A 13,504-nucleotide genomic window follows, 5' to 3' on the forward strand; every position below is an offset into this window, starting at 1 on the left:
CAAGGGGCGGATAGCAGCGGAGCGGAGCGATCTGGCAGACGGGATGGGGTATAAATTGGAGAATTGGAGAGATAACGGCTTATCGGGCCAATGATAGGGGAGTGCCTTGGCAAATAGCCGTACACATTGACTCGAAAATCGATTATTATAAGCTTAGCGACGGGCTCTGACCCGATCTCATCCTCTCTCTCCTCTCCAATGGCTTTCCAATACCGTCCAGACCTCCTTGCTCCCTACCTCGCTCTCCCCCAGGGCGAGAAGGTTCAGGCAGAGTGTACGTCTCCCTCTCGCTCTCCCCACGAGTCTACAGGTCCTCACGTTCGCTACAGATGTCTGGATTGATGGCGATGGCGGTCTCCGTTCAAAGACGACCGTGCGTTTATTTTCTTCATCTGCTCGTTCGGGCTCCCCATCTCTCCCGTCGTCTCCAGACTGTCCCCAAAAAAGTCACGGACATCGGCCAGCTCCGCATCTGGGACTTTGACGGTTCCTCCACCAACCAAGCCCCGGGCAACGATTCCGACGTCTACCTCCGCCCCGCCGCCATCTTCAAAGATCCATTCCGCGGCGGCGACAACATCCTCGTCCTCGCTGAGACTTACAACAACGACGGCACCCCCAACATGACCAACTACCGTCACCACGCCAAGAAGGTCATGGACCTCGCCAAGGACTCCGTCCCTTGGTTCGGTCTCGAGCAGGAGTACACCCTCTTCGATGTCGATGGCACTCCCTACGGTTGGCCTAAGGGCGGTTTCCCTGGTCCCCAGGGTCCTTACTACTGCGGTGCCGGTACGTTCACAGCGCTCATCACTTCAGTCCGGCTGGCTATACCTGTCTCCCTCTAACGCAGGAACCGGCAAGGTTTTCGCCCGTGACCTCATCGAGGCCCACTACCGCGCCTGCCTTTACGCCGGTGTCAACATCAGCGGCATCAACGCCGAGGTTATGCCTTCCCAGTGGGAGTTCCAGGTCGGCCCCTGCGAGGGCATCTCCATGGGCGACCACCTCTGGATGGCGCGCTATCTCCTCACCCGTGTCGCCGAGCAATGGGGTGTCAAGGTCTCCCTGCACCCGAAGCCCCTTCAGGGCGAGTGGAATGGCGCGGGCTGCCACACCAACTTCTCGACCAAGGAGATGCGCGAGCCCGGCGGCATCAAGCACATCGACTCTGCCATCGAGAAGCTCTCGAAGCGCCACGACGAGCACATCGCCGTGTACGGAGAGGACAACGAGCTCCGTCTCACCGGCCGTCACGAGACGGGTCACATCAGCTCGTTCTCGTCTGGCGTCGCCAACCGTGGTGCGTCGATCCGTGTGCCAAGACATGTCGCCGCGCAGGGCTACGGGTACTTGGAGGATAGGCGTCCCGCATCCAACATCGGTATGTCCATTTACGTCTTTGCACTGGTGACGCTCGGAGCTCAGATTGGTATGCGTAGACCCTTACCGCGTGACGAGCATCATCGTGGAGACCACTGTCCTTGACAAGTAGACGCGGGCGTAGAGGAATGTATGGGTTTAGATTGTAGGCGTTCACGATAAGCGATAATACGGAGAAGTCTTTCCTTCCTTTTTGTACTTGACTTGGGGGGTCGCAAGTAGCACCAGTCCCTACTGGAACGCTGGCTTCTTTTTCAGATTCAGACCCGAGCGCTTGTCTTGGCTGAGCGCGGTGTGTTCTTTTGTCGCCGGCTTCTCGTGAGAAGCGAGCGTGATCGAGGGAAGCCTGCGTCGTTGGCAGGCGTGTGTCTGCGCGTGTCTACTTTCGTATGCGTTCTTCTTGGCGTGCACGTATGGCTTTGAATGTCACGTTGTGTCTTGGCTTCGACACTTGGAAGTGGACAATTGTCTGCAGGACGAGCGATGTGGCGAGGAATCCGCGGACTTGGCAACGCCGTTGGTTGAAGCGCAGGACATGCAAGGACAAGAGACTTGCGTGTTACAGCTTGGCGAGCGAGTGGAGGAATAGGTAGCATTTTTGGACACGCCTGTCAACCCGCGAGCGGCCTACCACCTCACATCGTTGAATCCCAAGCGTATGCACTTCGCCATTTGCCGTCGACAGCTCAAGAGGCATGCTCAGTGCTACGCTGCTTCTACGCAGCAATTATGATGAGAGATGGGCACACCGTGGTCTCTAAAATGTCAGGACATGGCGGCATGCGACGACACCGATGGCGTAAAGGTTCATCACGCATGGCATAATACATTGTGTCGGTCTAGTAGGAGTCAACGGCGACGCTCGACGGGCGTGTATATGGACGCTCTCAACGGAGAAGCAATGAACACAAAGGAATGGGAGGGTCGGTCGGATTCGCGACGGCTAGAAGATGGCCCGAATTGCGTGTGCCTTTTGCCAGCGACAACACAACGGGCATAGTGGGCTGCGACGACCCCTCCACTACCGGTCCAGAGACCCCGCCGATGGTCCAGGAGATTGGCTGCTTGGAGGGCGTGAAGTGGAACATGGGGAGCAGGGCCGCGAGGATCACCTCTGAAAGTGGATTTGAAGCGTTAGTGTTTCTCTCACAGTCTGTGTGATTGACTGACTGATTTCCAGCTGAGAAAACTTGAAACCGCTGCAGCGTTCGCTGGTTGTCAGCTCGAGTCGAGATGATGCGGGATTCAGCGCTGCTTACATGCATGAACGACCTACGCCCAGGAATGTCATTCTGTCGGGATCAGGATCGTCAGTCATGATGACTTATGCTCGAAAAATAGATTGCATGCGTATTGGCGTAGACTCCCGGAATACGAGACTCCTTGACAATGGGAGGCAGTGGCGCGAGCCATCTATCGGGCTTCCACTCCATCACATCCGGGCCCCAGATGCCTGGATCTCTGTTGACGGAGAGAATGCTGATGATGATGCCCGTGTTGCTGGGGACGAGGACCTCCGACATCTTCTTCCCGTCGACCCCGATAATCGGTGTCCCGAGCTGCAACATCGTATCCTTGCGACAGCTGGGTGAGATTCTCAGTATATTCCTGTGTGACCCTTGCATCCTCGACCATATGCACTCACGTTCGGCTGACAGTCACAGCCGGAGGGTGCCTGCGAAATGAGATAAATCGGAATATACTCCATGCACGGTATCACAGACATACAGCCTCAGGGTTTCCCTTACTACTGCTTCGAGGTACGGGAGCGCGTTGATATCGTCGAAGTTCAGGTTACCATTGGCCGTAGCCTCGGACAGTTCCGCACGAAGCTTGTCCTGAGCTGATTGGTCTTCGATGAGTATTTAAAGAATTCGAGAGAGGGCAGAGGATTTTGTATCCATAGCCGCAAATATCAAGGTACTAGTGGAAATTCAGCAAGGGTTATAACATCGAGGCAGCACGGACACTCACCTCATTTGTGCTACCAGCTCGGACTCGGGAAGGCGGTCCTCTTCCGCGGCGTCCAGATTTGCTTTCACTTCAAGATCTGTCAGGTTATGTCCCTCGATAAAGCAACAAATACGTACTCAGAACGCTGGTGATATCCTTCCCTTCTCCCACCTGCTGCAAGACGGCCTCATCGCCCATCTCCATAGCCTTTTTCTTACTCTCGAATACGTCGCGAGAAGTATGATCCATGACATCCACGATGCCGACAAGTTATTGCCATGTTTTCCATGGGAGATATCGGGCGGCGAGCCTTCGGAAAGCGGTGTTTCCGACCTTGACCACATACGGCAGGAACTGTCATGTGAGGAGATGCAATTGTCGGTCTGTCGAGAATCGCGTTATTAAACGCACAGGGCAACGTGGAGGCTGCTTACAGGAGGGTCTTCGTAGCATTAGCGTATGCATTGTTGGCGTTGACGTTCATGGTGTCGAACGAGTACCCGAGCCCGCCTTGACCTATAATCTCGAGAGCAGCGCGCGTCATCCAATCCATGATGTCGACCTCGGCCTTTCCATTACCGTCCCCGACCTTTCCTGACAGGATGTCCCGAAGCTACAGAAGAGAGAAAACGATACGATGACGAGCTTGTAGGTGATCCTTAAAATCGAAGCGCTCACTTGGTGGGCTATCCGATCGAATATCGGGGTCATGTAGCGCATGTGGCTGCTAGAAAATACAGGGTTCAGGAGTTTCCTCTGTCGCTTGTGGTGGTCCCTTGTCGTTGAAGAGATACATCGAAACACTGTTTTCGGATATCGTCGCATCGAACTACTCACCTAGAGTCGACGCCAGACCTTGACCAAATATGAGCTTATTCGTCCTTGAGAGGCACAGTCAATCACTTGTGTAGTCCCCCCTTGCAGATAGAAAAAAGCGCCTTACTCGATCAATTCTGACGGTTCTTCGAAAGCAGCTGAGTCTTTGAAGAGGATCTGATAGAGCGACCGAGTATCGCTGACGTAGAGGAAGGAGTCCTGTAAAGAGTATAAGCCCAAAAAAAATGTCCTGGTGCACAAGTACTCACGCCGAGGATCCCGCTGAGTTTCACAATTCTGCCATAGTCGGCCGCAATATCGGCATGGAATTTCCAGCCGTGGTGATCATGAACTTGGCTCATATTACCTGGAGACTGTTCAAAATCGCGAAACCCGTGCAACGCAAATGATAACACTGACCCGACCAGAGAGACTTGCTGGGAGGTCCGGGAATATTGCGGAGCGGGGTCTGCTTGACCCAGCGAGTGACCACCTTCCATATCAACGATATCCCGCAGGCAACAAGTAGGCTAACAGCTATTTCCACAGCAAGCATAATGATCGCTGTGAGGATTTGAGCAATCGAGACACTGGTACTTTATAGTACAAAGAACGTCGTCGGCCAGCTCTCGTGGGGCTCCAGAGGCTTCATGGGAAAGAATCCTATTACGCTCGCCAGTTCGGGCACGACGAGCCCCTCGTCGAAGCTGAGAACGTGGGCAAGCGACCCAAATTATTGTCATGTTGTCGATGCTCTTTATACTCGGTGCCTCCTCCACAGGCCGAAACTCCATGATGTGACAATATGGAGTCATGGCACGTGCAAATCCCTGTTGAAGAACTATATTTTCACACAGGCCGAAACTCCATGATGTCACAACACGCTGTTAGCTGCGGTGCAAAGTCCGTCGAAGGACGACAGTGCTCACTTGGATAGTTGATATCGCCGTAGTCGGCGATAGAATACAGTGACAACGGGCGACAAACAAAGCGCAGGCTTAGCGCCGACAATCCGCTCCTCAGGGCTTGAACGCGGCATCGTGAACTGCAATTTGACCATTGGTAATTCAACGTACTCTGAAATGCGACTCGCAGTCTTCTTGATATTCTATGCCGAAATCCGGATAGACAGGCAGAACATTAGATGTCGATTGCCTCACGGCAGTCTTACGGCTCACTGATTGGTGTCCGGAGCTGACAGGGCCTTTTCCAAGCGGTCGTTCGCATCGCGGCGGCTACTGGCACACACTCGTATCAATAGCCAGGGGGTCAATTGGTAAGAACCTGCTCACCGACTTCACATCGAGGTCATGACAGCACGACAAGACAAGGCGGGACCGCATGTGGTCGGGCGTGTGTTAGAGAATGGGGACTCGATGAGTGGTGGTATACCTAATGTGTATCATGAAATTTGCAACTTACCGGTATTTTAGGCGAGAATGATCGAAGGCGGAGCATTTACGAAGAGACAACACGGTCGCATCTCGGCCTTCGACGAATTAGCTGACAACATACAGGAACTTGTCCCTTCTCCCATCTATCGCTGCAGGTCTTTCTTTTGCCTCTAGTCAACCAGTAGCCGGGTAGTGAACAAGTCTCAAAGATCTCACTTTCAACGTCTAGTATTTCAGCGTTTGGGGTCGAGCCTCACTGAAGACTAATAAGTGTTTCCCGGGAAAGCCCGAAGGGACGGCATACAAGCTCAGCCAGACTCAGCGATGCTGCTTCCTTGACTGACCGGCGGAATTTAGCGGCCAATAAGGCCGAGACTGCCGTGAAATATTGAAGGTACAAGCATTTGATACAAGACGATGAAATGAATCCATGGCCAATTCTTCGACCATGTTGCGTGTGCAACCAGTTACTCACCAATCCCCTCTTTCGCCGATGTTAAAACGAGAGGCATAGTTGGCTGGGACGATCCCTCTACCAATGGCCCAGAGACACCTCCCATAGACCAAGAGATGCGCGTCTTGGATGGAGCGAAGCGGAAGGCGGGTAGCAGAGCCGCCAGTACTATTTCTGAAAGCGAGCACAAAGTTTTGAGTAAGCATTCACCAGAACTAGTCCCCTCTCAGTCATTGTAAAAGACTGACTTATTTCCAACAGAGAAAACCTAAAGCCACTGCAGCATTCACCGACAGTCAGCACAGGTATAGTGAGGGTGAGATTCGAGGCTGCTTACATGCATGAATGATCTCCACCAAGGAATGTCATACTGTTGGGATCAGAATCGTGAGTCATGATGTCATTAGGGCTTGAAAAATAGATGGCATACGTGTTGGCGTAGACTCCCGGAATACGAGACTCCTTGACATTGGGAGGCAGTGGCGCGAGCCATCTCTCGGGCTTCCACTCCATCACATCCGGGCCCCAGATGCCTGGATCTCGATTAACGGAGAGGATGCTGATGATGATGCCTGTGTTGTTCGGGACGAAGATTTCCGAAATCTTTTGTCCGTCGACCCCGATAGTCGGTGTCCCAAGCTGCAACATCGTGTCTTTGCGACAGCTGCAAGAAGCGCTCAGTGAATACTCTTGCATCCTCGACCCAGTGCACTTACGTTCGGTTGGAAATCGCAAGTGGAGGATATCTACAAAATGATATAAATCAGGATATCCTCGATGAACTGTGAAAACACACACAGCCTGAGAGTTTCCCGTACCACAGCTTCGAGATATGGGAGCACGTTTAGGTCATCGAAATCTAGGCTACCATCGGTCGTAGCCTTGGACAATTCTGCACGAAGTTTGTCTTGAGCTGACGGGTTCTCGGCGAGTATGTGAAGAATTCGAGAGAGGGCCGAAGATGTGCTATCCGAAGCTGCAAATATCAAAGTGCTATTGAAATATCAGTAGGCGATAAAACATCATGGCAGGATGAAATTTTACTTCATTTGAGATAGCAATTCGGACTCAGGAAGACGATCTTCCTCCATGGCATGAACACGTACGAAGAACACTCAAAATATCCTTCCCTTCTCCAACCTGCTTCAAGACGGCCTCATCGCCCATCTCCAGAGCCCTTTTCTTACTATCGAACACATGTCGAGAAGTGTAATCCATGATCTTCACAATCCCGACGAGATTTTGCCATTCTTTCCATGGAACATATTTCGCCGCAAATTTTCGGAAGGCGGCATTTCCGATCTTGACCAACCAAGGCAGGAACTGTCCTGTGATCATCATCTTAGGGGACGCAATCGTCGGTCTGTTGAGAATCGCGTGAGTAATCGCACAGGGCGACGTAGACGCTGCTCACAGGAGGTGCTTCGTTGCGTTGGCATACACATTTTTGGCGTTGACGTTCATACTGTCAAATGAGTATCCAAGCCCTCCTTGACCGATGATTTCGAGCGCAGCACGGGACATCCAATCCATCATGTCGACTTCGGCCCTTCCCTTTTCGTTCTCGATCTTGACTATTAAGACGTCCCGAAGCTGGCAATATAATGATGAGGCTTCATTTGACCATCAAGATGTAAGTTTTCACTTGGTGAGCTATCCGATCAAATATGGGAAACATGTGGTGCAAGTGTCTGGTAGAAAACGCGGGGGTCAGGTGTTTCCTCTGTCGCTTGTGGTCTTCCCCTGTTAAAGAAGCACATTGACACCGTTTTCGGGATATCTTATGTCGAATTACTCACCTAGAGCCGATGCTATACCCGGCCCAAATATGAGCTTATTCATCCTGGAAACCGCATTCATCACCTATTGAGTTCACCTACAGATAAAAGAAAATCCCTTACTCGATCAGCATTGAAGGTTCTTCGAATACATCAGGGTCTTTGATGAGTATCTGATAGAGCGCACGAGTATCGCTGACGTAGAGGAAGGTGTCCTGTGATAAAGTTGAGCATGGCCGACAACAGTTCGTCTGTCCTTGTACGCACGCCCAGAATGCCGTTGATTTTCACTACTCTGCCAAATTTGGCCGCAATATTGGCGTGAAATTTCCAGCCATGAGGATCGTGGACTTCGCTCATGTTTCCTGAACGCCGTTCCGTGAGTCGCAAAGGTCGCACATCACAGAAACATGCAGACTGACCCGACCAGAGAGACTTGCTCGGAGGGCCAGGAATATTCCGGAGGGACGCTTGCTTCATCCTGCGAGTGACCAACTTCCACATCAAGGCCATCCCGCAAGCCGCAAGAAGGTACGCAGTAGATTGCACAGTGATCATAGTAATTGCGATAAGCACTTGAAGAAGGAGAGTTCAACGAAAAGCTACAGGATGTTACGATTTGAGCACCAGAGACACCGATTATTTATATCTCGCGCGGAGTCAGTTAATCAGCCATTCACATTGCGGAACCTTTCCTGTTATGTTCGGTGAGTCATTAGTCGACTCAATACTCAGGCCGTCACAAGACGAGCCATCACGGGACGAGTCAACCTCGGGCCCGAGACAAGGTAAGGCTGCGTGCCGGCGGGCATGTGTTGGAGGTCGAGTCTCGATGAGTGAAGGTATGCCCGAAGTGCATCATGAAACTCATGACTCACCAATGCCACATGACAAAGGGATCCGGAGGCAGAGTGCCTACGAAACGACAATAGATGATGCACGGTCGCATTTCGACATCCAAAGATAGGAGTGACATCTGTCAGAGGTAGGAGAAACCTTCAATTAGGCGCCAGACGACGATAATTGAAACCAACCAGACGGGTGATTTTTCTGATCTGTGATGTGTGCATCATATGCCAGCGACTAACATGCTGATTGAAAAGCATCATGAGTACCGAGCGAGAGATTTACTACCTTGCAATTGATCCGTACTTCGGAAAAGGAAAAAAAAACCTGCTGTAAGGCTTCGGCTTCTGCCGCCGCTATTCATACATGCGTGTTGTTTCACAACGACCTCACCACGAACACATCTGGATCTGGCCTTCTCTTCAAAAACGTCCCATTGAACACAACCGACACTATATGCTACAGAATGACCTCAACGCCAACTACCACAAGGCCGGCAAGCACGACATACCTGTCTGGTCCATTACTGGGACGAGGTGGAACCCTTAATGGGACGCACGTGGCAGCGTCGACTGGAAATTCGACTGAGCCCCCTTGGCCGACAGCGTGAATGACAGGCTGCCGCCGTGCGCGATGCTGATCCGCAGGTCGACAGGCGGTACGGTCGCCAAAAGTCAGAGTGAACTGACGCATCGACGCATCGCCTACCTAGTATGAGCACAGTATCGTATCAGAAAAGAAACAGAAAGGAAATGATACCTGTATCTGCGGCCCGGGATGAAGATCTCTGACAATTTCTTCATGTCGACCCCAATTTTAGGCGTTCCGGAGGTAACGATACATGTCTTCAAACACTGCAGCGTCTTTATGTAGGTGATCGTTAACTCTATCCAGTCAAGAGTATTGAAGTTTGCGTGCAGCTGATAAAATGGATTTGGAGGATGCCTATATTGTTGCTATGCTCAGGAAGCAAGCTTGCGGTGTTCCGTGTCGCATTAGATGCCAAATAATTATGAATTGCGGGACTGGGTTTCTCCGATATAGATTACACGCATGTATGCACTCAGGGAACGGGTGGACCAGGGAATCCTTGGAGAGGAGGACGACGATGGGAAATGACCGAGACAAACTTCACAGACGAGGTTTTGCCAGCAAGGTCTAGCAGGGTGTTACCGAGTAAGTTTAAACTCAGCGACGGTCGAGCATAACCAGAACATAACGAGATCTCACAACACTAGACGATTCCACCGATAGGATCTAACAAATTTGTCGTGATACATTCTCTTGGTTCGGCTGCGTGCAAACAAGTCTTCGAAGAGTACAACCACAAGTAATGATACAAATAAACGAGACGGTAGGGCAGATACATGGCCAGCTCCTCAGCTATATTGCGTGTGCAACGGGTCACACACCGTTTTTGCCTTTCACCAACGTCAGCACGAGGGGCATGGTTGGCTGTGACGATCCCTCTACTACGGGCCCAGAGACCCCTCCCATGGTCCAGGAAATGTGCTTCTTGGATGGTGCAAACTGAAAAGCGGGCAGCAGAGCCGCAAGTATCACCTCTAAAAGTGAACGCAGAGCTTATCGTTAGCGTTCACCTCACGATCAGTGGAATAGACTGACTCATTTCCAACTGAGAAAACTTGAATCCGCTGTGTCATCCTCCGACGGTCAATTTTTACCATAGCAAGGGTGGAAATTAAGGCTGCTTACATGCATGCACGGCCTCCACCCAGGAACGTTAACCTGTTTTGATGAGAATTGTGAGTCACAATGCCTTATGCTTGAGAGCCCTAGAAGCAGATGACATACGTATTGGCATAGACTCCGGGAATGTGAGCATCCGTTACACTGGAAGGCAGTGGCGCAAGCCATCTCTCGGGCTTCCACTCCATCACATCGGGGCCCCAGATGCCTGGGTCTCTATTGACAGAGAGAATGCTGATGATAATGCTCGTGTTGTTGGGGACAAATATTTCCGACATTTTTTTCCCGTCGACCCCTATGATTGGTGTCCCGAGCTGCAGCATTGTGTCCTTACGACAGCTGCATAAAACTTTCAACATATTTCTCTTGCATGCTCGACTCAATGAACTTACGTTCGGTTGACAGAGACAGCTGGAGGATGTCTGTGAAATGATATAAATCAGGATATCCTCGATGAACTGTGAAAACACACACAGCCTGAGGGTTTCCCGTACTACGGCTTCGAGGTACGGGAGCGCGTTGAGGCTATCGTAGTTCAGATCACCATTGGCTGTAGCCTCGGTCAATTCCGCGCGCAGCTTGTCTTGAACTGATGGGTTCTCGGTGAGCAGTTGAAGAATCCGAGAGAGGGCGGAGGATGTGGTATCCATAGCTGCAAATATCAAAGTGCTATTGAGATATCAGCAGAAGCTATAATATATAGAAGGGCAAATATTCACTTCATTTGAGCTACCAGTTCGGACTCGGGAAGACGATCCTCCTCCGCGACATCCATGTTTGCTTTCACTGGTGTAGCGAATTCAGGATCCGTCAGGCCATGTCTCTCGATAAAAGCGGCAGGTACGTACGAAGAATACTCGTGAGATCCTTCCCTTCTCCAACTTGCTTCAAGACGGCCTCATCACCCATCTCCAGAGCCCTTTTCTTACTATCGAACACATGTCGAGAAGTGCGATCCATGACGTCCACAATCCCGACGAGATTTTGCCATTCTTTCCATGGAATATATTTCGCTGCAAATTTTCGGAAGGCGGCATTTCCAACCTTGACTGCCCACGGCAGGAACTGTCCTGCAATCATCATCTTAGGGGACGTAACCGTCGGTCTGTCAAGAACGCATTAATAAACGCACAGAGCGATGTAGACGCTACTCACAGGAGGTTCTTCGTTGCGTTGGCATACACATTTTTGGCGTTGACGTCCATACTGTCAAATGAGTACCCAAGCCCTCCTTGGCCAATGATCTCAAGAGCGGCACGAGTCATCCAATCCATCATGTCGATTTCGGCCCTTCCCTTTTCGTTCTCAACCTGTTCGGTTAGGACGGCTCGAAGCTATTGAAAAAGGGGTATACAACAACACGACGATGAGGCTTCATTTGACAATCGAGATGTAAGCGCTTACTTGGTGGGCTATCCGATCAAATATGGGAGTCATGTAGCGCATGTGGCTGCTAGAAAACACGGGGGTCAGGAGTTTCCTCTGTCGCTTATGATCTTCCCCTGTGAGAGATACATTGACATCATTTTGTTAGGGATATCTTGCGTCAAAATACCCACCCAGAGCCGACACCAAACCCGGACCAAAGACGAGCTTATTCATCCTAAAAAACACGTTATTCGCCTATTGAGTCCACCTGCAGATGGGAAAATATCCCGCACTCTATTACTTCCGATGGTTCTTCGAATGTATATTGATCTTTGATGAGTATCTGATAGAGCGCCCGGGTATCACTGACGTAGAGGAAGGCGTCCTGTGACAAAGTTGAGCATGACCAACAGAAATTCTTCCATCTTCGTACTCACTCCAAGGATACCATTGAGCTTTACGATTCTCCCATATTTGGCCGCGATGTCGGCATGGAATTTCCAACCGCGAAGATCAAAAACTTCACCCATATTTCCTGGACATCGTTCTAGGTCGCGAGCATCGTACGACAGACATGACAAGACTGACCTGACCAGAGAGACTTGCTGGGAGGACCAGGAATATTCCGGAGGGGCGCCTGCTTCACCCAGCGAACGACCAACTTCCATACCAAGGCTGTCCCGCACGCCGCAAAAAGGCCAGCGGCGAATTGCACAGCGAGCATAGTCATTGGAGAGAAGAGTAAAGGAAGGGCAGATTGCTACAAGGGACAACCAGTCTATGAAAGGTTACGATACGAGCAATACAGACACTGAACCTTTATACCTCGCGTGGGGTCGATTGATCAAGCTCTTGTGGGGCTCAAGATGTTTCATGGGAACGGATCCTATTCCCCTCGCCCATTCAGGCAGCATGAGCCACTCGCCGAAGACGAGAACGTGTACAAGCGCCCTGAAAATGTCGACATCCCGTCGAGGCTCACACTCTATGTGCTTCTCCACAGCCCGAAACTCCATGATGAGGCAATATCGTGTTTGTCCGCGCACGCAGAATCCCATCGAAGGACGATGTTGCCAGTGCGATAGATGGTATCGCCGCACTCGGCGATACCAGGAAGCGTCCATTGACATCGCGCTAGCGCCGCCAACAAGCTCCGCGAAACCACGAATGCGACACAATCGTCTAGACAACTGAGCTCGGGTAAGTGAACGCACTCCGGGGTGCGAATTACGGCCTTCTGGACGTCATGTGCCGACATTTAAAGGAGCAGGTGATGCTTTGAGGAAGGAAGATGAGTGGATATCGTTTGTCCAAGCCATTGTTCGTCGAAGCAGACGAGCTCCTATTAAGAATTACAAGCCTTTCGAGGGAGCCAATCACACCGCGAGACCTCACCGTCACACACTTGTATAATTAGCCTAGGGTTTGACTGTTCAGTGATTCGCTAATCCACTGAGGTCATCTCAGGAGGAGTCAACTCCGTGCTCGAGACAAGGTGGGGCTGCGTGCAGTCGGGCATAGGTTGGAGATTGGCTTCGATGAGTGGAGGTATGCCCGATGTGCGTCATGAAACTCGCGACTGACCAATGTCACAGGCCAGAGGCATCCAAAGCGGAGCGCTCTACGAAAAAACAACAGTCGCATCTTGGCAGTGGCGACATCTGTCAGAGGTATGGAATTTTTCAATCGGCTGATTATCAGGAAGGTATTTTTAGATTATTTGCGCCTAAGCATTCCCTAAAGCTGAATATGTCAATGTAGCGGACACCATGTGACAAAGTTAGAACCGAATGAGGTATGTT

General features: G+C 51.2%; 5 protein-coding genes across 5 annotated transcripts; 2 read left to right on the plus strand and 3 right to left on the minus strand.

Annotated features, from left to right (window-relative positions):
- The first annotated feature begins 152 nt into the window (after positions 1-152).
- HETIRDRAFT_381300 (uncharacterized protein) lies at positions 153-1,838 on the plus strand. The gene is made up of 5 exons (XM_009545422.1): positions 153-274; positions 330-373; positions 432-792; positions 854-1,384; positions 1,443-1,838. The coding sequence occupies exons 1-5, from the start codon at positions 199-201 to the stop codon at positions 1,493-1,495; spliced, it is 1,065 nt and encodes a 354-aa protein (XP_009543717.1). The 5' UTR covers positions 153-198; the 3' UTR covers positions 1,496-1,838.
- A 1,712-nt stretch (positions 1,839-3,550) lies between these two features.
- On the minus strand, positions 3,551-4,708 carry cyp88 (cytochrome P450 monooxygenase 88; the record flags this gene model as incomplete). Its single annotated transcript, XM_009545423.1, has 7 exons — positions 3,551-3,719; positions 3,771-3,949; positions 4,015-4,111; positions 4,174-4,191; positions 4,280-4,371; positions 4,422-4,519; positions 4,573-4,708. 7 exons carry the CDS (start codon positions 4,706-4,708, stop codon positions 3,551-3,553), a joined length of 789 nt encoding a protein of 262 aa, XP_009543718.1.
- A 1,460-nt stretch (positions 4,709-6,168) lies between these two features.
- Positions 6,169-8,336, minus strand: cpm86 (cytochrome P450 monooxygenase 86; the record flags this gene model as incomplete). Its single annotated transcript, XM_009545424.1, has 11 exons — positions 6,169-6,277; positions 6,338-6,370; positions 6,431-6,746; positions 6,797-6,976; positions 7,107-7,363; positions 7,415-7,593; positions 7,646-7,743; positions 7,800-7,843; positions 7,902-7,993; positions 8,046-8,143; positions 8,201-8,336. The coding sequence occupies 11 exons, from the start codon at positions 8,334-8,336 to the stop codon at positions 6,169-6,171; spliced, it is 1,542 nt and encodes a 513-aa protein (XP_009543719.1).
- A 1,692-nt stretch (positions 8,337-10,028) lies between these two features.
- On the minus strand, positions 10,029-12,432 carry cyp54 (cytochrome P450 monooxygenase 54; the record flags this gene model as incomplete). The annotated part of the gene is made up of 14 exons (XM_009545425.1): positions 10,029-10,189; positions 10,251-10,279; positions 10,341-10,373; positions 10,440-10,673; positions 10,727-10,756; positions 10,809-11,003; positions 11,054-11,120; positions 11,183-11,439; positions 11,490-11,644; positions 11,739-11,836; positions 11,894-11,937; positions 11,996-12,087; positions 12,140-12,237; positions 12,291-12,432. 14 exons carry the CDS (start codon positions 12,430-12,432, stop codon positions 10,029-10,031), a joined length of 1,635 nt encoding a protein of 544 aa, XP_009543720.1.
- An 808-nt stretch (positions 12,433-13,240) lies between these two features.
- Positions 13,241-13,496, plus strand: HETIRDRAFT_170470 (uncharacterized protein; the record flags this gene model as incomplete). Its single annotated transcript, XM_009545426.1, has 3 exons — positions 13,241-13,250; positions 13,298-13,407; positions 13,464-13,496. 3 exons carry the CDS (start codon positions 13,241-13,243, stop codon positions 13,494-13,496), a joined length of 153 nt encoding a protein of 50 aa, XP_009543721.1.
- Positions 13,497-13,504: the final 8 nt, after the last annotated feature.

Source organism: Heterobasidion irregulare, assembly GCF_000320585.1.
Source record: "Heterobasidion irregulare TC 32-1 unplaced genomic scaffold scaffold_03, whole genome shotgun sequence".
NCBI lineage: Eukaryota > Fungi > Basidiomycota > Agaricomycetes > Russulales > Bondarzewiaceae > Heterobasidion > Heterobasidion irregulare.